The sequence below is a fragment of the Oncorhynchus kisutch genome, linkage group LG29 (genome assembly GCF_002021735.2).
Source record: "Oncorhynchus kisutch isolate 150728-3 linkage group LG29, Okis_V2, whole genome shotgun sequence".
Classification (NCBI taxonomy): Eukaryota; Metazoa; Chordata; class Actinopteri; order Salmoniformes; family Salmonidae; genus Oncorhynchus; species Oncorhynchus kisutch.
This window is the reverse complement of record NC_034202.2, coordinates 23,758,997-23,784,940: the sequence shown is the minus strand read 5'-3', so window position 1 is coordinate 23,784,940 and position 25,944 is coordinate 23,758,997. Positions and strand designations below refer to the sequence as shown.

General features: G+C 41.6%; 1 protein-coding gene across 7 annotated transcripts in view; it reads right to left on the bottom strand.

The window, feature by feature from the left end:
- Nucleotides 1–66: 66 nt before the first annotated feature.
- The window catches only part of LOC109874298 (retinoic acid receptor RXR-alpha-A), a 137,922-nt gene continuing 112,044 nt past the window's right edge, over nucleotides 67–25,944 (bottom strand). For all 7 annotated transcript variants that reach the window (XM_031808888.1, XM_031808889.1, XM_031808893.1 and 4 more), the window contains exons 7-11: nucleotides 18,255–18,384; nucleotides 16,241–16,373; nucleotides 14,649–14,740; nucleotides 9,560–9,665; nucleotides 67–3,780 (exon numbers count right to left, since the gene is read on the bottom strand). In XM_031808888.1, the coding sequence (XP_031664748.1) occupies nucleotides 3,633–3,780; nucleotides 9,560–9,665; nucleotides 14,649–14,740; nucleotides 16,241–16,373; nucleotides 18,255–18,384 (609 nt within the window). In that variant the 3' untranslated portion in view covers nucleotides 67–3,632. The remainder of the gene's footprint in view (nucleotides 3,781–9,559; nucleotides 9,666–14,648; nucleotides 14,741–16,240; nucleotides 16,374–18,254; nucleotides 18,385–25,944) is intronic.

Below are 25,944 nucleotides of genomic sequence, written 5' to 3'. Positions count from 1 at the left end.
ACAGTAAATGTAATATCCTATTAGGAGAGAGTACAACACAACAGCACAAAGACGAGGAGCATCAAGAAAGTTTAATTAGAGATTTGTTTTATTTTTTTCTTTCCATGAAAGAACATCCGATAACAACCCACAAAGAACAGATGCTTTTTTCCATCTCCCTAAAAATAAACAATCTAAAAGAGGACAATCCCATCTTGTAACGATAGGCCAAAAAAGCCACAAAGTATAGATGACAGTTATCAGGGTGTCATTGCCAACCGCTCCTCACCCTGACCATACATGGTCAGATTTTTTTTCCTGCCCCATTTCAAATCAACATTAACTCAAAACAATGTATACAACAGCCCACATGAGGAAAAGGGGGGGGGGGGGGGGGGAACAGGGTACATAAGCAAGGGATGAAATTACATTTGTACAAAAATATATTTTTTGTGTTTTTCTCCCCCATTACTTTTGACTGTTTATGGAACAAAGAAAGCAGTGATCGTGTCATGAGGTCAGCATCTCCTGATAACATTGTTGAATGTACAAGTAGCTTAGCAACAATTCATTTTGGAGGGCTTTTTGTGTATTTTGAGTGTATTAACCAGGTTTTTTGCTGTTTTCAGGTCGCATATATAACTGCTGTTAGCTGGCAAGGGACCTTCTCTTAGGGCTTTGAGCTGCTGGTATTCTGCTGGTTGACTTTTAGAGAATCAAGGTAGAACTCAGATTACATTTTTTTTACACCAAAAAACTACTGCGTATAACACGATGGAATCTTTCCTGGCTCAGAATAGTTTCAACTGAAATAGTTGTCTCCCTCTTGCTAAAATTGACTGGACAAATGTACGGAAGGGATTTATATATATTTATAAATATATACACATATACATATAGACAAAATAGAGCTTTATGGTTTATAAAGCATTTTTCTAAGCTATTTATTCTACCTAAGTAATCATATCAGTCCATTTCCTGCAGGAGGGAGTGAGCTTGCACATCTGAGTATGGCTTTTACATACACTATATATATACCTGGGGCTTAAATCACATGAACCCAATCAAGCTCAGAAAAGGAGAGATCATACGCAAGAGAGGAGATTAGGTGTACATTTTTTAAAAAGTTGGATAATCATCAAAATGTGGTTATTTTTCTGAACTTTTATTTGGGGTGCCAGTCTGATTTGACCTCATGTTCCAGAGAACTACCTCTACTAGTGCTTTAAGTTGGAATCATTTGAACAATGAGCCAATTCATTTTCAGTAGTTTTTTCCTGACTGACAATTACCATTTAGACCAGATAAAAATACTGTTTAGACAGAATTGGCCTGAACAGTAATTTATCTGTTTCCTGAATAGTTTGAAATAAGACCTAATGAAAATTCATCCACCTCACTAAAATACATGAACTAGATTTGGACTCAGGACTTGTCAATCAATCCTGCTGTGGTTATTGCTACTTATTCAATTGAGGTTTTGTCTGACCAAAGAGGAAAATGAATATTGATAATGTCATGAAAAAGTGCCTTTTCTGATTAAATACTTGTACAAAATTCAAGTAATGTAGCAGTTGTGCATCTCTTCCACTAGGGGGAAGTCACAGCCCTCCTACAGCCACCAAGTTCCCTATTCTCGCTGGTCAACCCCTCCTCTGTTTAAGTCTCTCTAGCTCTCTCTAGTCTGCTATCATGTGGGGCTGATGAACTTGGTCCTGGAGCTCTGCTAGAGTTGATGGTTAATCCAAAGCAGTCTGCTGTCCTTCGGGACAGGGTTTAACCACCCCTTTATAATAACAACGAAACCGCACTATCTCTGGACAATCTTTGGAGAAATGCTTGATGCATAGTTATGCAGCAGCTGCAGCATAGAAAGAACAAAATGCGCAATATGGGCATATAGCAGATTTATACATAATGTTACATATTTAACATTTCAGTTTGACTTAAATGAAACTGGGTTGTCCAGAGAAGTGCAGGGTGTGGATTCCTCTGAGGGTGAGGGGAGGCTGGGCAGTAGAGCAGGCAAGGGTCTCTGTTTCTCTTCACCAGGCCTACATCCTCCTGTCAGAGTGGACGGTCTGGGCCAAAGTTTGCAATGGAGGAGCATGGGCTCCACAATCCAAATGAGAGAACATCACACCATAAACATGACTTCATTGAAGCACTTCTCCCATGAACTGTTTGACATGGGGCTGTTTGACATGGGGGGGGTAGAGAACAGAGTTTGAGGGATGAAAACAGAGGTAATTGCAAATTTTGCTAAATATATATATATTTTAACAAATACCATCAATACTTTTGAAATATCCTGTACAGGTCAAAGGCCATTCTAAAGCTAGGTTACACTGTGAGGAACAGCATGCTTGGTTGCTGTGTGGAGGTTGATTATGGTGTGTTGTAATTCACAGAAGGAGCAGAAACGAATGGTCTCAGAGGTGGAGGGACACATGACAAAGTCGTGGCATCAATTTAAAACTTTCAGATCAGTTGACTGTATTTCCCTACAAACCATTTGTCCTGTTCTTCGTAATGTTGTTGTCACCTTAACAGGAAAAAGGAACAATGCTTGTAGTAGAGCGATGAGAACTCTCATCTGTTTGCTTTCCTTGCCTTCCTGTGCCAACCTTCCAGAGCACACAGCAATGCACATGTAGTATAGGGCTTATGTGAGGGTGAATCCAGATTCACACTGCCCCTAATGTCAGTACAGTACAACAGAATGAGTAGTGCCAGAGATAAGCTTTTTCAGGCCACATGAAGGTAACCCAGCTCTGGGCCTAAGACGCCACACTGCAGGCGTTCACTCCAATCAGTCACTAAAGCTATCTGAGCCTCTGAAAACTGGACCGATGTAGCGACGTAGCATCCCTCCTCTCATGTTCACACAGTGCTAATAGAATAAGGAGACATGGAGAAGCGGCTGAGTTTGGGTTGAGGGACCTGAGTGGAGCACTGTTCATCTGCATGGTCCCACCTCTTGAGTCCTTCTCTCCCAAAACACATACAGTACACCTCAAAACAGACCCAACCGGACCTGACCGGATTAAACTCCACAGCACCTGAACGAATTGGACCGGACAAGACCTTGCCTCGTTCCTCCCCCCTGCAAACGGACCAATCTCCCTTAAGTTAGTCCTGAAAGTGAGACGCTTCCGAACAGAGCCAGGGACAGCCCATGCAGTCCCGGCTCTCTTCAACAAGTCCAAAACACGATTCTCCCAAAACCTACGCCGCTGATGAAACCGCCGCAATTCAAAATACACCTGCAAACAGACCTACCTTCAACACCTGATCTTCTTGGTGGTTGTTTCACATTACAAAACAATGGCTTAAAACACTTCCTTTCTCCTTGGTCCGTTTCATCACCAGTCCATTGTTGTCTTTCAATTCATCTCATGAGTTCATATATATATATAGATATATATATATATATATATATATATATATATATATATATATATACAGTGTATAAAACAGACCCATGGACATTTAACTTGTTTTTTGAAACACATCAAAGAGAGGGGACTTCTCTAGATCCAATGATGTCGCATAATCTCTCGAGGGGGAGTGGTTTGCAGGACCACCCTCCGTATCCAGAGGGGTTAGAGGCGGAGGGGGAGAGGGGAACATGGGCGACGCCCCGCCTGCAGTTATGTCATTTGGTGGGGCGCCTCTAGCATCTCCATGAGGAAGGTGTCGATGGGCGTGTCCCCGATGAGCTTGAAAAAGAACAGGTGCTCCAGACACTTCAGACCAATGGATCGCAGGGCTGGTAACCGCAGCAACAGCTTGGCAAACCTAGCCCATCAAAGACACAATATAACTGTGATTAATGTGACAGAAAATAAGAGGTGGATGTAAGACAAGATGTTGTCTCATATGCTGATGTACAGTGATTCATGAAAGGGATGCCCATGACAGAATTGAGACATCTGTCATATACTGTAGTCTACATATACAATACAGAAAGCAGACAGTGCACTTTCAGCCAAACACACTGACAGAGGGGTAGAAAAAGAGAATAAACAGGCATATGTGGCACGTGAATTTGAAGTCTGGGGATGTGAATTTTCACCATAAAATCACCTTCATAATAAAGCATTCCATGCATCATCGCATTTGCAGACTGATGTAAGAGCCTACTAACGTTATTCCTAAAGTGATGAGTAGACTGAATAGTCATAATTTAGGCTAATAATAGAAGTCAATCACTGTTTGCAAGAAAGACCGTTCAATGCCTGGCTGAGTGTGTAGTGGCGTAGAGTAGGCCATATCAGATACATTTCTTCTCCTTACTATGCATGGGCCTTTTATAAACACATCTCATGTAATTCTACTACACTGTTTATATGACTGGAGATATTAGCAGAATCTTTTTAATCCTTTAACTGCCTCTTCTTGAAAAACATGATTTCACCTAAAATTCATATTACTAACAACTCAAATAAGAACTTCCAATTGTTATTTTATTTTCAACTTGATGTTTCTTTTGGAAATAACAGCTCTACCAAGCGGTTGAGAGGAGAAAAGCAATACCATATTAAATTACAAAACTTACTTTAAGTCTTCTGTAATGGCTTTTATTGGTAGGTAAGCATTGTTAAATGAGGACTGTTGTCAAATTTGAACAATTATGGTAATTTTGTATGTCCAAACATGAATATTCAATGACATTGAAATGAATGTGTTTTAAATTGGTGTATAGTGCAATGTTACTATTATAGGCATTATTTTATAGGCAAACTTAAGTCTGAATATTGATTAATTGACCCAATGGGCCATGAAATGTGGCTTAACCAATTTATGTTGAGTTGTCAACAATTCATTTATATTTTTAATTAAAAGGTTATTGACCCTATTTTAAGTCAAACATATTTTTTTACTGAAATATCAACTGCCTGGTTGAGTAAATTATTTTCCAAATGATTGCTTTTGAGCATTTTTCCATTTTAACTATTTATCTTCAGATTCCTACTCTTCAGGGACTTTACTAACAGTAAGGGTGCAGAATTAATCCCTCACACACTGAATTCCTGCCTTTAATCCCATATCTTTGGTGACTGATTTTGACTTATTTTACAGTGGGCAAAGAGTGCCACAACACAGTACCACAACACAGTACCACAACACAGTACCACAACACAGTACCACAACTGCAGCAACCCAAAAGGATACACATTATGTTCATTATAATGCAGGAAGGCTGGAGAAATTGACCAATCAAATTCAAGTCAAGATCATTTTTTCATTTCCACTTCTAAATCCATTGTCAAAATATTCTCTACCAGTCGGCTGAGAATACGGTTAAAGGGTTAATACCACAAAAATGACAGTTGCCTGTTCTGCTGACATTGACAAACAGATCAATGAATAACAAAGTTGTCTGATCAATATAATAGGCCTACGAGAAGGGGAGACACAAATAGCCTACAATATGACGTCCATCTAGCCTGGAGGAGGAAGTTATTGTCCAAAAACAAACTTTGAAGTGTCACTGATCCAACAATGATAAAGAGTGAATATTCACATTCACCGGATGGCCGATGCTCTCCGATGGTGCCAATAAGATAGTCTATAGCCTACTGTTCACTCAATTAAGTTTAGAATTTTGATATCTAAATTACAGGTTAGAGTATTTTCAATGTCTGCTCTATACAGCAATAGCCATTTACTTTACAAACGATGTTTCCTGCGTTGGTATTTTGAAATATTGTGATATGCCTGGCTGGGCCTTTATACTTTTCACAGACAGTCGCAATTCAACAATAACCTATTTGGCAGTGTTGTGTTCGAGACCACCTAAATAAAGCGAGACCGATTCAAGACCAAGACTGAAGCAAATTGAGTCAAGAAGAAGACAGCCGGGAGGGGGACAAGGGGTGTGACACCAAGTCAAGACCAAGACCAGAAAAATGCGAGTCCAATTCAAGACCACGATTGTTATTCTGTCAAATCACCACCATAATAAGAGTTTAAAATGTCCAGTATTTCTGTGTTCAGATTTCAGAACAACATGTAGATTCTTTAGACATTCAGAATAAATGCATGCTGAAGGAAAATAGAGCCACTCTACAAATGATTACTAACCCAACACAGCGGGGGAGCAATGGGCCCTCTATGCCTTCAGAGAAGGGCTAAGGATTTATAAAATAATGATTATAAAAAAAATAATGATAATTATATTATTATTTTCAATGATGTTCTGATTTAATCTTTAGTTTTTGTTGGAAAGGAAAGGGTTAACACTGAAGAGGAAATAAAGATCCAATTATGATTTTTCTTTGCTGTCTCTGGGGAGATAAATCTAGCTAGCTAAGTCAGCCATTGGCTAGGGCATCAGAAGCTAGATAAAGGCATCTGCCATTCAACTGTATTATGCAACATTCTGGAGTGACAGTGGAATCAACCAATCACATTTTGACTTAGTGAGTGGGATCGTTTTTTACAAAAACGTATAGAAACTCTGCCTTCTTAAAGGCCAACAGATCAATGAGCAATAGCGAGCAGTAGTTTTCCCACGGTCTAGCTAGCTAGTTTTTGTTGTCGGCTAGTTTGCAGCGGCTGCAGCAGGCGTTATCAAAGAGGATGGTTGCTAATTTGTTAGCTTCTCCATTTAAAGAATTTAGTTTTAAACAATCATCACCGGGTGAGTGGAATTGTGTTTTTTATTGCAGCGAGTTTGCTGTTGTTAGCCATCTCTTTGAAAATACCTTATGTGTGTGAAACTTTGTTGCATTTAGAGTGGAAATGACAGCATTTTAGCAACAAGAAATCTTACAAAAAATCTGTTCATAAACACTTCCATAAAGAATATGACACAATTATCTGACAAGCGACCACTTAGATATGGTCATTTTTACATTTTCATAAATTCTTAGATGTAACGAGTATGCTAGGAGTCGGGAAGCAAATACAGGGAGTGAAATTAATAAATAACAGAAAAAAACAAGACATACAAATAGCGTACAGACATAAAACACAAGAACAGAATCAATAACGCCTCGACCTTCGCCTCTCTCTCTAACGGCTCTCGACCTTCGCCTCTCCCGAGTCCGTACGGGAGTTGCAGCGATGGGACAAGACTGTAACTTCCAATTGGGGAAAAAACTTTTTGTCTTGTACAGGACTGGAGTCTATACAAACCGGTGCGCTATAGCCAACCAGAGCTACAATAGACCTTTATAAAAACAAGCCATTTGCCACATGGGCCTGCCATCATTCACTTTGAACTGGACTGAGTGTTTACAGGCATTAATGAATTATGAACCTTCTCAAACTTTTTCAGCTATTTGGCTGTCAAAATTGCACTGAAAACTATGGGGAATTGTGTCCTCCTCGTCCTTCTGCAGTGCGCCTGCCAATGCATGCTTGTCCCAACCAAGCACCCAAGCTAACTGGATAGCTTGCTTGCCAGCTCGCTACCTCCAGACACAAATGAGAGAACACCTCACTCTGACCATTTTACTTGCCGTAGCAGAGCTGGTTAGGCTGTTCTTGACTAACTATAACTTTTTTTTTGCCAACGTTTACTGACACCAGTAATATTCAGCAGGTGTTACTCGTTCGTAAATTCATCAGTTGTTCTGCGCTCTGGCACACTCAGATGAGAGTCCTCTGAAATCGGAGTAGATAGCCAGAGTGCATTTGCGAACACAACAGATATGCTAACTGTATAATAGTCGTTTAAGTTATTGCTAGCTAATAAAATGACACCTGCATCTCAAGCTGTGTAGCCACCAAAAAACGATATGAGGGGAAAAGTCAGTCACTCACCCTCCAATGGCATGACATGTCATCCTCCTAGCAGCTAGCCAGCTAACATTAGGTTCAGTGTTTTTAACTTGCTACATAAATATATAAATATACGTATACTAGCCTATTAGCCACGTTATGGCTGACTTGTGATCATTGCCCTTGCTAGTTTGATTATAATGACATTCCCAGCCTTAGTTACATTTGTCCGTATTTGTCCAGCATATTGAGTAATTGAAACTGAAACAGTGCATCCTGAATGGAGGCAGTAAACAATGTACCAGGCCAGCTGTGATTTACAACCTGATATTATATAACCTGATATAATATTTATTGGACTACCAAGAAATGTATTGGTGAATTATATTAGTCATGTATTGAACTGCATCCATCTATTCTGCCAGCAGTGCCTTAGTGTATTACATGGAACGTTAAGTCAAATAGAAAATATTTTTAAACCCTCATATAAAGTAGTTTTCTTTTTAGCATAAACTGGGAATTTTATATTTTATTGATATTAAGATTGTCTGTTTGTTTCATATCATCAAAGTAGTTCAATCGCTGTCAGTTTCACTTTAAACTTTAGGTCACTGGTTACTTTGTGTGCTAAACGTCAAATGTTTTTTTTGCAATGGGAAGTAATAGTTGTACATTTCATTTGGGAAATGCTTAATGGTTGTGTTTTTGTATTCTTATGATTGGGACCTACTGGCTCATTACATTATGTTACAGTTTATGAACAGCTTATCCTTTAACACCATGCTGTGTGTGACTGCTTTCTTTCCATCAGCCCTCTGCAGTGGTGTAATGGTGCCTGGAGAAGTATCCTCTCCTAAACGGCCCGCCCAGTGAAGGAAAGGCATCCTATGTGAATAATCCTATGTTTCCATATGTATTTTTCTTAAAATCACACTTATTTTTATTTGAGAAAAGACAAACATTTGATGGTCTAAGTCCACAAAAGTGCTTAAACCACATAAATCTGATTGGGTAGGCCTGTCGGGGCCTGGCTCCACAGTGGTTGGGCCTGTATCCACCCAGGCCCATCCATGTCTACGTCCTGATACAAACAGCGCATGATGACAAATGCGCATCAGAAATAGGATTTAAAAAATTCAATACCTGGTTTGCATACCCATTGTTGCCTTAGTTAGTATTTACTGGCAGATATCCTACGTTTAAACATCTTACCTACCCTACCAGCTACCGATGTCATTCTTCTGTCAGCTGCTCCATACCACAACCAGCTGAGAGCTGCACACTCCTGCTGTCTGCAGGTGATCCACTGAAACATAGGCTGTGTGAATATATTTCACATGCTTTGCGATTGTGTAGGCTACTTTGTGCATGATTTCTCTATTATACTACATAATTGATAAGTCATTTACCTCCACTACACTACTTTGATACGCATCAGTAGGGAGAAGTGAGTGTGCGCAATGCCCACCGGAAAAAAAAGGGGTATACCAGCGTATATCCTCCGCTACACCACTGGCACTTTGTGTTTTACAAAAAGTGCACTCGCCAATACGCAAGCATGTCTATAATAGATACGGCTGTTAAGATAATCATGTTTTAAGAAAGTGTGTATACTTGGCCTGGCGAAGCGGTTTTAATGCGCTAACTGAATTGTTTTACTCCACTGGTCTCTGCTGGTCTCAGGAAGTCCTCACTGTCCGAGACTGAGTCAAGACTGAGTACAAATTTATTGGACACCAAGACAAGACCAATACTCTCAATATGTAGTCTCGAGACCGTCTCCAGTACTACAACAATTTACATTAGGGGAAGCTTCGTTTATGGAGGGAGGTGCATGTATCCGTACCTGCCAGGCTGATCTGGGTATTTCTGTTTGCAGTATGCCTCCAGAGAGGCGTAGACCTTCTCTCTCAAAGCCTCCACCTCGCCTGGGTTTGACAAGCCTTTAGAATCTGAGGAGAGACACAGCACTGCATCAGACAACCAGGCACAACAGTCACAGGATATCAAAATGTGGATTTATGCATGTCTGTACATGTACAGCTTTGTGTGTACATTCAAGCATGTGTGTGTGTGTTATATATAATATGCCTTTGTGTCTGTGGCTGTACATGTAGACGAGAGACTGGCTGCCCCTAAGACCTGCCTGCTGCCATCAGAAGCCTTTAACACTATCAAATGACATGTGATCTACCCTACTGGTTTTTGTCTCATATACATATGCAGGGTAATTCCCATTACACAGCCTGGATGAGGCAACACATGTAGGTTATGTATATGACCTTGTGTTTTCCACTCTGACAAGAGGTTGGATAACCCTACATTCAGAGGCAATTTGCAGTAGAACTTGTTCTTTGCTTTGGCTATTTTTATAAAAAGCGTTTCTTTCCTTCAAACATTTTATTTTCATTTTCAATACATATCGACAAATGTACATACATATCGACAAAGCATCTCAGAAAAAGTCCTAGGAATCCCGTTAAAGCCTGTTTGAAGACAACAACAAAAAACTCCCAGCTTTTAGGATGATGTAACACTGCACAGACAAACTCTGATCTAGAAGTAAAATCAACTCATACATTTTGCATTTACATTTTAGTAATTTAGCAGACGCTCTTATTCAGAGCAACTTACAGTTAGTGCAAATGTCTTAAGATAGCTAGGTGAGACAACACATCACAATCATATCAAGTACATTTTCCCTCAACAAAGTTTTTATCAGCAAAATCAGTGCTAGTAGCAAAAGACAAGTGGCCTTCTTTTTTTTTTTACCAGGATGCGTGAGAGTTATTTAAGATACTCTTCAGAGGTAATAAAAGTTGCGTCATTAAAGTTGATCTCCGCTGGTAATCACGACAGTTTAAGCTACCGCACAGGAAAGATAGTGATGAAGCTCATTGACATTGTTGCAAATGGTGGGGAATAGCCAATCGCGATGAGGCATGGCCAGGTGTGATTTCTATAGTACGCTTCAGACAACCACGTTTAAAGTGACTGTGAATCAAATGTTGCATTGATAAAACGAATGATAGAATTTATCTGACACGATCACTTTGCCTACTCTTAATTATTGCCTAATATGTTGGCATGCATAACCACATATATATAGTTTTTGCTTTGTATTTTACCCCCAATTTCAATCTTGGTCGAGTCACGCGTCCTCTGAAACATGACCTGCCAAATCGCGCTTCTTAACGCTTGCCCACTTAACCAATGTGTCAGACTGATGAGAGAGGTCAGCCTGCAGGCACCCAGGCCCGCCACAATGAGTCGCTAGAGCGTAATGAGACAAGTAAAGCTCCCCCGACCAAACCCGGACGATGCTGGGCCAATTGTGTGCCGCCCTACGGGACTCCCGATCACGGCCGGCTGTGATACAGCCTGGGATTGAACCCAGGGCTGTAATGATACCTCCAGCACTGTGACGCAGTGCCTTAGACCGCTGTGCCACTCAGGAAGCCCCGCGTAACATATATATTTTTTACCAATTCTGATGGTTGATAATAGAGGATTTACATTAGATTTTTTTTACAAATATGACTGTTTTAACAGCTTTGGCATCAAGTCACTTGCCGATAATGTTGAACACAATCAAAGTTAACATAATTCCCTAGATGCCTTCAATTGCCCAATTTATAGGCATGTGTAGGCATCTAAATAATAAAAACATATATATTTTTTTTTAGGCGCTCCAAAGGGACTTGAAATAACATGATGTAAATAAATAATACAGTAATTAAATAATAAAAATAAAAATACATTTTTTTAGGCATGTTATGTGAAATCATTGTCAAAAGTGCAAGAGATACTGTTGCATGTAGGTCTAGATTATTAATTGATTGATCATATCAAAAATTAAATATCAAAACATTCTATCAACAACTCGAAAGCAATTGCATGTGGCTCAGGAACCACTGACTCTGCATTTTTCTATCAAGACACCTGCTGGTTAGCATAGCTCATGAGGTCTCCTAAACTGTCGACTACGTGGGACTGAAGATGCTTCATGCAAAGCTTTTATTTTTACCCATAAGAGTAGGAGTAAAATGTCTCTATTCTCAGAATTTACAACAAATGTTCTACTCCTAGACACTTTATGTATACGGGCATAAAGTGTCCTGATTAAAAAGTGCCCTGATTCAAAATGGGTCTGATTGGTTACCACTGAGCAAGTATTTGTTTTAAAGGAAACTGAAAAGGCCTGAATACAGCAATACTCTCATCTCAGTGTGGGAAAGGACTCAGTCCCTCTGAATCCAGCATTCCCCGTTAGGCCATCTCTGTGAGATGCCCCTAATTAGGGGAAAGTAGGCTGTGATGTGTTCCAGAGCCGGGGCTATAACAGAGTGACCCAGGAGCACAGAGGAGCAGTCTGTCCTGGGAGAATGAGGCCCGGCGGCACGTTCCCACACTGCTCTTTGTCTCCGGGGCCACGGCACAGACTCATTAAAGACAGGGAGCATGTCTGGTGCCAGCTGGGCATTGCTGGCGCGGGCACTCAGCATGGTAATGAAGTTAACCCTGGCCTGTACCATAGAGCAGAGGGCTAGCAGACGGCTAGCGGAGGGCTAGCGCAGGGCTAACAGAGGGATGGCAGAGGGCTAGCGGAGGGCTAGCAAAGGGCTAGTGGAGGGCTAGCAGAGGGCTAACAGAAGGCTAGCGGAGGGCTAGCAGAGGGCTAACAGAGGGCTAGTGGAAGGCTAGCAGAGCAGAGGAGGGTCCACCCTATGTTCTCTTTCACTCCTATGTTCCCTGGGCCCTAAGTTCCCTCAACCTGTGTTCCCTCAGCCCTGTGATCTATGATCCCTGTGATCTATGATCCCTGGGCCCTATGTTCACTCAATATATGTTACCTCAGCCCTATGTCCCCTCACACGTCTGTTCCCTGCACCCTTTATTCCCTCAGGCCTATATTCCCTCAACCCTATCTGTGTTTCCCCTGTATTCATTTAGCAGAGGTGGGTCACCACTGTTAAATCGTTACCGCCATGCCTGTTCTGTGAAGGGAGTAGTACACAGCGTTGTACCAGATTTTCAGTTTCTTGGCAATTTCTCGCTTGCAATAGCCTTCATTTCTCAGAACAAGAATAGATTGACGAGTTTCAGAAGAAAGTGCTTTGTTTCTGGCCATTTTGAGCCTGTGATCGAACCCACAAATGCTGATGCTCCAGATACTCAACTAGTCTAAAGAAGGCCAATTTTATTGCTTTTTTAATGAGGACAACAGCTGTGCTAACATAATTGCAAAATGGTTTTCCAATGATCAACTAGCCTTTTAAAATGCTAAACTTGGATTAGCTAACACAACAAGTGATGGTTGCTGATAATGGGCCTCTGTACGCCTATGTAGATATTCCATAAAAAATCTGCCGTTTCCAGCTACAATAGTAATTTACAACATTAACAATGTTTGCACTGTACAAAAACAAGGACAATTATAAGTGACCCCAAACTTTTGAACGATAGTGTATATATATACTATACAGTATATATATACAGTACCAGTCAAACGTTTGGACACACCAACTCATTCAAGGGTTTTTCTTTAATATTACTATTTTCTACATTGTAGAATAATAGTGAAGACATCAAAACTATGAAGAAATAACACATATTGAATTATGTAGTAACCAAAAATGTGTTAAACAAATGAAAATATATTTGAGATTCTTCCAAGTAGCCACCCTTTGCCTTGATGACAGCTTTGCACACTCTTGGCATTCTCTGAACCAGCTTCATGAGGAATGCTTTTCCAACAGTCTTGAAGGAGTTCCCACATATGCTGAGCACTTGTTAGCTGCTTTTCCTTCACTCTGCGGTACAACTCCTCCCAAACCATCTCAATTGGATTGAGGTCGGGTGATTGTGGAGGCCAGGTCATCTGATGCAGCACTCCATCACTCTCCTTCTTGGTCAAATAGCCCTTACACAGCCTGGAGGTGTGTTTTCGGTCATTGTCCTGTTGGAAACCAAATGATAGTCCCACTAAGCGCAAACCAGATGGGATGGCTTATCGCTGCAGAATGCTGTGGTAGCCATGCTGGTTAAGTGTGCCTTGAATTCTAAATAAATCCCTGACAGTGTCACCAGCAAAGCACCCCCACACCATCATACCTACTCCTCCATGCGTCACGGTTGGAACCACACATGCGGTGATCATCCGTTCACCTACTCTGCGTCTCACAAAGACACGGTGGTTGGATCCAAAAATCTTACATTTGGACTCATCAGACCAAAGGACAGATTTTCACCGGTCTAATGTCCATTGCTCGTGTTTATTGGCCCAAGCAAGTCCCTTCTTAAAATTGGTGTCCTTCAGTAGTGGTTTCTTTGCAGCAATTCGACCATGAAGGCCTGATTCACACAGTCTCCTCTGGACAGTTGATGTTGAGATGTGTGTGTTACATTTATTTGGGCTGCAATCTGAGGTGCAGTTAACTCTAATGAACTTATCCCAGATGTGGGACCAAGTCATTGTTTTACAAGTCACAAGTAAGTCTCACATCTTAGCACTCAAGTCCCAAGTCAAGACAGGCAAGTCTGAGTCAAGTCAAGACCGACAAGTCTCAAGTCAAGTCTCAAGTCCTAAACTTTGAGTTTCGAGTCCTAAACAAGTCATAATGTGCTCTTCACCAAATGTAATACAATTTCAGATTTTTAACAAGAGCAGTAGTTAGTAAATTACATTTACACAAATCATGAATGCTCGTATATTTATTACTTTCTCTTTCTAATGGGTAGTCATGAGACCCCCCCGCCAATAATGATCGACTATCGAGGATCGCTATGGAGCGCAATCGGGCGATGTAGGCTTGTATACAATCGCCCAACCTTCACTCTGCACTCTTCTGCACTCTTTTCTGTTATTATAATCTAATCATCTAATCTAAAAGGCTCTGGATTAAAGGGGTGGTAGGAGTGTATGTATGTGATACCTGGGTTGAAGAGGACAATGGCTCGAAGGCACCCCAGCTCTGTCTTATCCATCTGCATGTCTCTCATCTTGGACACCAGTTCTGTGAGCACTCTGGATGGAGAGAGGGAGACACATAGACAGGCTCTTAGAGATCTGACCATCAGCCAGCAACACCTCCCTTGGTCACCGTTCATTACACCCTCCTTTATCTATAGGTGAAACTCAATGGAAACTCAATACAAATCAATTGACAACAAGGCCCCACTGGCCTGACACACATGGGATGTTCAACCAGCTAGAAACAGCCCTGCCTACACCACGTAATTCAAGCTGCTTAGAACATGTCTGATGAAAATAAATACATGAACGACATAAAGCGCAAACACAATCACAGACTGTAACCGAACACTGACATTCCCAGCGCCCGCGTGTGACATCACTAGGCGGGGTTGCGTTTCGTTTTGGGAGTATGACCCGACTGCTCAAACTCCTCACCCCTCTCTGACTCCATCACACCCGCTCTCTCTCTCTCCCTCTCCCTATGTCACTCTTTCAGGTCAATTGCAGCTCTTAGCTCATCCTAATTTAATTTTCCTGTTGGAACAATGAGGGTAAAAAAAGGCTTGAGTGTTGAAGTTAACCGCCCTCTTCATTTGTATGGCAGAGAGAAGAGAAGAGGAAAGGAGAGGAGAGGAGAAGAGAAGGAGCAGATAGAGCTTCATTATCAGTCATCTTAATGCTTCCCCAGTGAATGCAAAGATGTAATCCATCCATTAGAAGTAGTGAACTGGCAGTATCCTAATCACTGAGTACAGATTCCCAGCTGGGGATAGAGGGAGATGGAGAGAGAGAGAGTGGGAGGGGGGAGAAAGAGAGGGAGAGAGAGAAGAGAGAGAGAGAGAGAGTGGGAGGGGGGAGAAAGAGAGGGAGAGAGAGAAGAGAGAAGAGAGAAAGAGAACAGCGAGAGAGAGAGAGCGAGAGAGAGAGAGAGAGAGAGAGAGAGAGAGAGAGCTGTTGCCCTCAAAAGAACACTTCAGTTTGTGACTCAGCATGCCAGGGGACACAGGGTTTAGAGTGCTTAACAATACAATCTGTTGGATTGATCTCACAGTGGATGGCCTTATCAACTTCTGTGTACACTGAGAAGGCATATCTTGATACTGTTCTTTTGTATACATTCGTCTATACAAATGTGACTTTAAAAAACAAACAATGCAACAATAGGCATCAAATGTGATTAATGGAAAAGAAGGTCAATATCTGCTTTGGAATAGTCACAGCCTGCCATGGGATTACAGTCAAAAGAGTGGGATTTCATCAGGAACGCATTTAAATAGATTTTTTCAAAATGTCTGTCTGAGCAGATCTCCATCTCGCTGTGATATCTGTTGCCTGTAGCCATACATATTTAATGAATGTGTGTTAATCAGCACTCTCTGTTACGCATCACTACCTCTTCTTCTGACAGAGCCTTTTTACTGTTACAGGTCAGGGTCTACTTTTCTCTTGCCCTAATTGTGGAAACCGTGGAAACTTCGCATAGCAACCAACAAAAATGTACTTCAAAAGCTGATTGTATCAAGGCAGTGTCAACAGGGTGATCTTGACTACCTGTCAAAGATGGCTCCCACTCCAGCACTGTGGGCGCTGTTACGATGGACGTGTAGCCCTGTTGCCAGGAGGATCCCATCTTTCACCGCTATCGAACGGTGTGAGAAGGATGCGATGAGGAGCTCATTCCAGCCTGAGGGAAAAAAGTGAGAGACGAGAGATAAAGAGTGAAAACCTATTACAAAGTTCATCAAGTTGCATTCAACATTCAAACTAAATTGAGCTGACAACAAGGGAAGGGAATTCCAATTAATCAATTCTAGGCTGAATAGGCAAACCAGAATGCTCTTTCATGCATAGGTTGTGGGCCATCAGTAGCCCATCTCAGACGTGCTTCCCAGAGAGACAAGTGTTTAACACGGTGTACTGCGCCTGCCATCCCAATAAAGGCAACACACTTCATATACCAAGTAAGGGTAAGGCACGGAGAGCGTTGTGCTGTTTGAGTGACAGGGCTCCTTTAACTGTTCTGCCTAGCAACACTATCCGCTTTTCCCCAGAGTTGAGTTGGGAATGAGAGGGGCTAGAATGCTTTAATCTGTGAGACAGCAGAGCTAAAGTGGTTATTTATAGAAGACGTGAGCTGAGGGCTGAGAAGAAGAGAGAGGATGCTCTCAGCTAGCTCCAGAACAGCTCTTTCTCAGAAGGTCTCACTCTCTCAATCACTATGGGTACCCAGAAGGAGAATGGTTAGACGGGGTAGGAGAGGGTTAGAGAGATGGATGGGCCTCCTCAGGGTGAGTTTGGAAGTGAACTGTGTAATTCTTCAGTGATAATGCACAAGAAGCAGGTGTTTGGAGGATATATTGGCACAGGTTTGTCGAGGGCCGGTAAACGATGCCAATATATCCTCCAAACACCGGCTTTGAGGGCATTATTGCTTTTATACAACAAGTTATCAACATATTCAAATAATGATTGACATATTTTTATTTAAAAAATATTTTGATGAATTCATTTCATCCTTCCACAAGATATAGTCCTGACACAAATCTAGGGTTGCTACCCAAGCCGACTGGTTGTCCATCACTATCGGTTCGGGTTGCCAGTCTTTTTGCTCTGTATCTATGGACGCGACCCATGTTGGCTGGCAACGTTCTTATCCCTTGCTTGCCAGCTAGCCAACTACTACTAACTTACAGTCATGTCAAAAAGTGCAGCCAGAATAACAATGAAGTAGCTGCATTTGCATTTGTTTAAGCTGTTTTCTAGTGACATTTATTTGGATTCATCCATAACAATGAGCTAATGATGCGCAATTTCATCTGGCATTGAACATAAGTTCTCTTGTCAGGAGATAACCTAGAACACAACTAACACAATCACTTCAAACTGAAACTGGAAAGAATTCAAACTAGCTGCACTTCTTTTCATTTTTCCTGTTTTCTATTGATAGTTCTTTGTATATATCCATAAAAATGGTGTTGATTCATAATTTCAACTGGCTGAGAAAAGCTGCCTACCTGTCTCATCCTGACTCCCGTCATGTTCATTACTATGGGACAGCTGGAGATCGAATTTGAATAATGAAACAATGTTGCAAATGTCGGAGAGACAGACAGAAAGATTTATACAAATCTCCGCTGTTGAAAACCAAATGTTAGTTTAAAATCAAGTTTATAAATTGCCTGGCTGGGATGATGAGACAGTGGACTGTGCAGTCAGATGGAACAGAGTAAATAAGCATTTTAATGTCATAGATTTAGCCGGTGGTAACTTGTGGAATAGACACCAGCTAGAATGCGGTTTTAACCAATCAGCTTTCAGGATTAGACCCACCGGTCGTATAAGGAGCGACAAGCAATCAGCAAGGGCAACATATAGGGAAAATACTTGTAAAAAATTCACAAATGATGATAGCATACATAAAGAATATGACAGGTGATTCATTCTATGAGATTGACTGCTCTTGACCTACAAATAGCCTACAAAGCCCATAATGCTGCAGTGACCTGCCCATGGGGATGCTGATGTGGTCTGATGAATGTTCATGACCTGGTCATGTTGAACTCACCTGCTCGTAGGAGGATGACCTGGTCGTCCAGGGGCAGCTCAGAGAAGTGGGGGATCCTCTTGGCCCACTCCACCAGTGTAAAGAGCTGCTTGTCGGCTGCTTGGCAGATGTTAGTCACCGGGTCGTTGGGCTGGAGAGAGACACACGGGAAGGCTTGCTGTCACAAATACATTTAGCAAAGGTTGAAAGATACTTAAGTAATAATGCCCTCAAAGTCCATGTTTGGACGATATATTGGCACGCATGTTGCCAACCATGCCAATATATCCTCCAAACACGGGCTTTGAGGGCATTATCACTTTTATACAATGGGTTACCAGATTTAATTAGAATATTGTTCCAAACAATGTTCCAAATGTCGGAGAGACAGACAGCAATATTTATACAAATCTCTGCTGTTGAAAACTAAATCTTAGTCTAAAAGAAATGTGAGATAATGTCTAGATGCTTTTTATAGTGGAGATGGGCTGATGAGATAGTAGATTGCGCAGTCAGATGGAACAGAGTAAATAGGCATTTTAACATCATAGATTTAGCCAGTGGTAACTTGTGGAATAGACCTCAGCTGGAATGCAGTTTTAACAATGTCCATCGGATGGGGCCACAGTGTCTCCTGACCCCTCCTGTCTCAGCCTCCAGTATTTATGCTGCAGTAGTTTATGTGTCGGTGGGCTAGGGTCAGTTTGTTATATCTGGAGTACTTCTCCTGTCTTATCCGTTGTCCTGTGTGAATTTAAGTATGCTCTCTCTAATTCTCTCTTTCTCTCTTTCTTTCTCTCTCTCTCTCGGAGGACCTGAGCCCTAGGACCATGCCTCAGGACTACCTGGCACGATGACTCCTTGCTGTCCCCAGTCCACCTGGCCGTGCTGCTGCTCCAGTTTCAACTGTTCTGCCTGTGGCTATGGAACCCTGACCTGTTCACCGGACGTGCTACCTGTCCCAGACCTACTGTTTTCAACTCTCTAGAGACAGCAGGAGCGGTAGAGATACTCTTAATGATTGGCTATGAAAAGCCAACTGACATTTACTCCTGAGGTGCTGACTTGCTGCACCCTCGACAACTACTGTGATTATTATTATTTGACCATGCTGGTCATTTATGAACATATGAACATCTTGGCCATATTCTGTTATAATCTCCACCTGGCACAGCCAGAAGAGGACTGGCCACCCCTCATAGCCTGGTTCCTCTCTAGGTTTCTTCCTAGGTTCTGGCCTTTCTAGAGAGTTTTTCCTAGCCACCGTGCTTCTACACCTGCATTGCTTGCTGTTTGGGGTTTTAGGCTGGGTTTCTGTACAGCACTTTGAGATATCAGCTGATGTAAGAAGGGCTATTTAAATAAATTTGATTTGATTTAACCAATCAGCATTCAGGATTAGACCCCCCCGTTTTATAAATTGTGACGTGTGTGTTTGAGTGTGTATTATGTGAACACACTGTGTGCATGTTCATTTTTGCTGCATACAGTATGTGTCCAGTCACAGCAGTGCACCCCCGGATGAGAGAGCAGCACAGGGCCTGATCCGCTGAGCCAACACCCCACACACACACACACCCCTGCCTTGTGAATGATCACCTCCGAGGAGGAGCGAGCAGGAAGGCAAAACAAACAATGATTCTGTCCCAGCCCGAGGAGGAAATACCTGCAGAGAAGCAGTGGTAAAACCTTACTACCTTACTCTCTATCTCCAGCACAATAGCAATGTCTACAGTGCATTTCTATGTTTTGTAGAGAAAAAAGAACTACCCGATGACATCTTCAAAAGTTAAAACATTTTAAAAACTCGTTGCAGTTTTTGAAAATCAAAGTTTTTTTGCTTTTAATCCTAACCTCTTTTTATGACCTTTCTTCTTATCATTTTAACCACAAATCATTGAAACGCACCACACTGGTTTGGTGCTGGAGATATTGAATATGAAGTTGAAAAGTGGCAGAATTGCCCTTTAAGAAATAGCTTTCAAGAAAGCTAAACAAGTTATAGTCTGTGGAATTATATGGACTAGTGAGACTGTATTCTCACTCACCACCTGGGTTATAATCCTGACTCAGACAGAGTAAAGTCTGGATGAAAAAGGTCAAGATGTAAAGTATATGGACGAAAAGTTAGCAGAGGACAACATGAAAAGGAGAGATCTGAAAGGTAGAGGAAAAGAACTGAGAGAGAGAGAGAGAGAGAGAGTGTGTAGGGTGGATGGAAATATGGATGTGAATGGACAAGAGCAAAGAAACCTCAAGTTTTAGAAGCCTCACTCGAGTCCTCACTCAACCTAGGAGGAAACCGTGGTTAGTGAAGGAGGCAAGCACTTCTAACGTATAAACATATACAGTGGAGAGAAAAAATGTCCCCATCAATGTTATCAATAACAAAAGGTATCTTCTCTCGCTCCCCAACTTCTCTCTCTCACCAAATCCAACAGATCAATGCTGAAAGCTCCGAAGATCTCAACTACAACTGTAGCTCTCTGGAGAAGATTAGAGTAAGATGAGAAAAATGAATTGCACCTCCTCTTCCTTCCATTCTTCCTCTACTTCTAATGCTCAGGCCTAAGACTCACCACTCCATCCCCCCTTCCTTCCTCCCTCCCTATTTATTTATTTATTTATTTTACCTTTATTTAACCAGGTAGGCAAGTTGAGAACAAGTTCTCATTTACAATTGCGACCTGGCCAAGATAAAGCAAAGCAGTTCGACAGATAAAACGACACAGAGTTACACATGGAGTAAAAACAAACATACAGTCAATAATGCAGTATAAACAAGTCTATATACAATGTGAGGTGAGAAGGGAGGTAAAGGCAAAAAAGGCCATGATGGCAAAGTAAATACAATATAGCAAGTAAAATACTGGAATGGTAGTTTTGCAATGGAAGAATGTGCAAAGTAGAAATAAAAAATAATGGGGTGCAAAGGAGCAAAATAAATAAATAAATTAAAATTAAATACAGTTGGGAAAGAGGTAGTTGTTTGGGCTAAATTATAGGTGGGCTATGTACAGGTGCAGTAATCTGTGAGCTGCTCTGACAGTTGGTGCTTAAAGCTAGTGAGGGAGATAAGTGTTTCCAGTTTCAGAGATTTTTGTAGTTCGTTCCAGTCATTGGCAGCAGAGAACTGGAAGGAGAGGCGGCCAAAGAAAGAATTGGTTTTGGGGGTGACTAGAGAGATATACCTGCTGGAGCGTGTGCTACAGGTGGGAGATGCTATGGTGACCAGCGAGCTGAGATAAGGGGGGACTTTACCTAGCAGGGTCTTGTAGATGACATGGAGCCAGTGGGTTTGGCGACTAGTGTGAAACTCTCACTGACTGCCGAGAATCAGACACGACCGCTTGAAATATGAAACAGTATGAAACAGTTAACCAGACACAAAGCCAGCACTGTTTTGAAAACTGAAAGTAGTTTTTCTTTGGGAGGAGAAAAAAAAGCATCTTATAAATATTGAAGCATCTGATCTCTGTGGGAGTCGTTGTGCACCGCACGGCTCAGCGCGACAGTTTTTCCGCCTGTATTTCTCCTTCAAACACATAAACAAATCCGCTAATTCATTCCAAAGGCAGCCGCAGCCCAAACAAAACAAAACAAAAGGGGCTGTATGTTGTGTCTCTGTCGAGGCCTCTCAAAAGAATACAACTCCCAGAGTTCTCGTTAAACACGGTGAAGGCTCATGAATATTGCATGGTTCTCTTAGCCGTGTTTACACTGACCTCGTTTCTCACTGTATACACCATGAAGATGACAGGGGAGAACATAGACCACACTCCTGCCATGAGCACATATTATCTCACTGTAGGTGAGTGAGAAGACACCAGTCAGAGGATGTTACGGGGAGTCACAGTGGAAGAGACCACAATGCCTTCCGAGGTCTGGAAGAATAATTGTATTTTTATTTAACCTTTATTTAACTGGGCAAGTCAGTTTAGGACAAATTCTTATTTACAATGATGAACTTCTTAACTATCTTCTTAAGATGATTGTCGCTAGGCAACCGAGCTAGCTAGCTATCTAGCTAGCAAGGACAATCATAATAGCATATTTTTACTGAGATTACTGGTCAATTTTTTCAATTGGATTTAAAATAATCAATACTGAAAATGTAAGATTAAGTTTGTGAGTGAATTAAACATGTTCAATTGCTTTCATTAACTTTTTTTTCTCTCTGCCTTGAGTTTAAGAACTTTATTGAGGAATAGCAACTTTTCATGAATGTATTTTTAAGTATAAAGTTAAGGAAAAAATGGCACTTAAGTATACGTTTCTTCTTAAGAAGATATTGTGAATTCGGGCCTAGGCCAAGAGGGACCGCTGTGACCTTACAGAACCCATAGCTGTCTGTGAGAGAAACTCTTTTACATTCCTTCTCTGTGAACATCCTTCGCTCTGGAGGATAGGGGGCCAGCTGATCATTTTCTGAAATAGACGTAACCCTCCCCAGAGGAGAGACGTAACCCTCCCCTGAGAAAGAGATAGAGAGATATGGAAAGGGACTGTGAGCGTTTGGGCTTATGAGAGACGCTTTGAGGACACCTCTTAATGCTTGACGCAAACATGAGTGTTTTTTGTTCCAGACTGAATTGAAGGCTTTGGTGTGCATTATTCACAGCCAATATCCATCTCAGCCTCTCCTCTCACAGAAATGCCTGGCTTGCATATCGTCCTATTAAATTTTGATCACTTGTGGAGGGGAGAGATCAGAGACAGGCTTTTACATTTTTCATATTCTGCTTAAACCCCACTACAGTTACGTGACAACAAAGAGAAATGTGGTTTAGTCAATAGATGATTTGTCCCTAATCCAAATTTCCAACAAAATTGTGAGTTGAGAGTAAAGATCTCATGATGGGCTGTTTGTTGAAGAAGAGTATTGAGAGTACCCTCAACCAAGTATGCTCTGAACAACATTATCCTACCTCTCTGTTTACAAAGACACAGCAGAGAAAGAGAGAGACAAAGAATTATACAACTTGACAGATTCAAACAGCACACAAGGTTGGATTATACACAGACAGAATGAGAAAAATCCATAGCGAAAGAGAGAGGGATAGTGAGAAAGAGCCAGACAGAGGTAGGGAAAAATCCCCAGAATGGTGTGTTACCCCACTCCTCCCCATCCCTCCCTCCTTGAAGAGAAGGCCCTGGCTTGTCTGACTGGAGGCATGTTACTAATGCCTGTTTAACTCCGGTTCTAGGTCACCATGAGATAAACACACTTTATTCAGCTTCGCCAAACCCCGGTCATTAGACAGTGGCAGTCCCCATTCATGGTGTGCATTCACGGGCCCTGGCCCAGGGATTCACTAACACACGGGGCAGAGGGGATCCTAATATACTGGGACTGCCTGCCAAGGGGACAGCGCACGGTGACACTGACTGTGCCTCTCTACCCTTGTTTAATCCACTCCTAACTATGGATGCACGATATATCGGTGAACATATCGGAATAGGACGATATTACCTAAAAATGCCAACATAAGTATTGGCCGATGTTAAAAACTGATGTCAAAGCTACCGTGCATACCTATATAACATAGATACTTGATGTAATAACGCCACGTCAAATGTTGCGCTACACGTGCAACACAGCATTCCTAACCTAGCCCACAATGTCTGCTGTGTGGATCGAACAGTGAACAAGTCCAGCAGTCATTTGAAAGAGTAAGAAAATTTCAGTGAGACAACTCAAAGGGCGAAATCCATTAAAGCCAAGATAATGGAATTCATTGACCTTGACAGTCAACTGTTCCCTGTCATTGGTGATGTTGGCTTTTACTGACTGGTCGAGCACAAGTACACACTACCAAGTGCGCTATTTTTCAGATGTTGCCCTACCGGAGCTAATAGCGTCACTGCTATTAGTTTCACAACATACATACTATGGAACACCGTTTGGGGCTTTGCGTGTCAAAAAAGATACAGTAGCACTGTCAAAGCTGTACAAAAAAGTCTGCAAACAAGCAAACACCGACCACGAACGATATGTTCACAATACCGCGTTGGTAATAAAGCATCATTTGTTGGACCGCAACTTCTGGGGTAGCTAGCTTTAGCTTGGTACCTAGCTACCCAGCCTAAAAACAATGACCAGTAGAAACTGCAGTCATTTTCATTATTCTTAGCAATGATTTAGGAATCCTTGTGAGTAAGTATTTGCTAGGTTGCTACTTATTGTTCGCCTATTGAAATTGAACTTCAGTTCATGAAAATAAATAGCTAGCCAGCTACTTAACCCTGTTGCCCAAAGCTAACGTAATATGCAGCCAGCTAGCTTCATCTGGCTAGTGAGGCTCGACCGGGCCGGGTTATGTGTTGTGAAGCTAGCCACAATAGGGATTATGCAGTTTGCCTTCAAAATAAAAGTATGTCTTTGACAGTGAGGCAAATTAATACAAATAGTATAATTATGCAATACTTTTACTTTGAAGGCTAAGTGCAAAGTCCACTATTGTGGCTAATCCTTATTGTGGCTAGCTTCACATAGATGGGTCCGACCACCATTAATCAAATAAGAACTGTCTTACAAATTAGGGTTATTTTAGATGATGACACCTAGCTATGTAGTTAGCTAGCTAACTATAGCTACTAAAGCAGATGTCGTGTTATTTGACATGTCAAATAGTGTTATTTGACATGTATCTTTTTGACACGCAAAGACCCAAACATTGTTACATAGAAATCCTGGTTGAGAATGAAACGACTGAACAAATGAACCACGAAACAGCACAGCAAGTAAGTGAAATAAATATGTTTTACTTGTAATGGGGACATACGTAAATGCCAACAAAATAACTTTTGGTCAGTGTGGTGTGTGTGTGAGTGTAACCTTTATTTAACTAGGCAAGTCAGTTAAGAACAAATTCTTATTTACAATGACGGCCCAGACGATGCTGCGACAATTGTGCGCCACCCTATGGGACTCCCAATCACGGCCGGATGTGATACAGCCTGGATTCGAACCAGGGACTGTAGTGACGCCTCTTGCACTGAGATGCAGTGCCTTAGGCCACTGCGTTCATGTGTGTGTGTTAACTATTTAACTGTACTAGAACGCTTAAAAGGATATCGATACCGTTATCGGCCCCAAAAAATCATATAGATGCATCACTACTCCTAACTTTTCATATGATTATGAGGATCGTTTTCAGTGTCAATTGAAATATAAGTAGAAGGGGAACTAGGAGGTGTCTCAGCAGTTGTCTTTAGCTAGGGCAAATCAGATGAATAAAAATGTCCCACATTACCCAATCTACATGGCCTATTGAACTACAACTCCCCATTACAATCATTACCTTAAACCATAGCAAGAAATAAACAAAAACCTACAAATATGGATCCACTAGAAATTACCAAGAATTACTCGAAAATGACCAAAACAAGTGGTATTTCTCTGCCTTTATCAAAGCTAGATTTCTAGAAAAGATCGATATCCTCCACTATCTCCTGCGGGGCACCCCCTGTTGGTGTCAGAGCCCCAGCGGTGAGATGTAGAGCAGAGCAGTTACGGCAAGGCGAAGCCCAGACAGACACACACACAGAGTGATTTAGTGTGTCAGAGAGCTGCCAGCCCCTCCCCTCTCCTTTCCCTCTCCTCCCAAATGTCAACGCTCATCACGTACATTTCCATCTACCCAAAAACAGCTCCCATTTACTCACATAACAGCCTTCAGAGTTCTACCTTCACTTCACAGGACAGTTC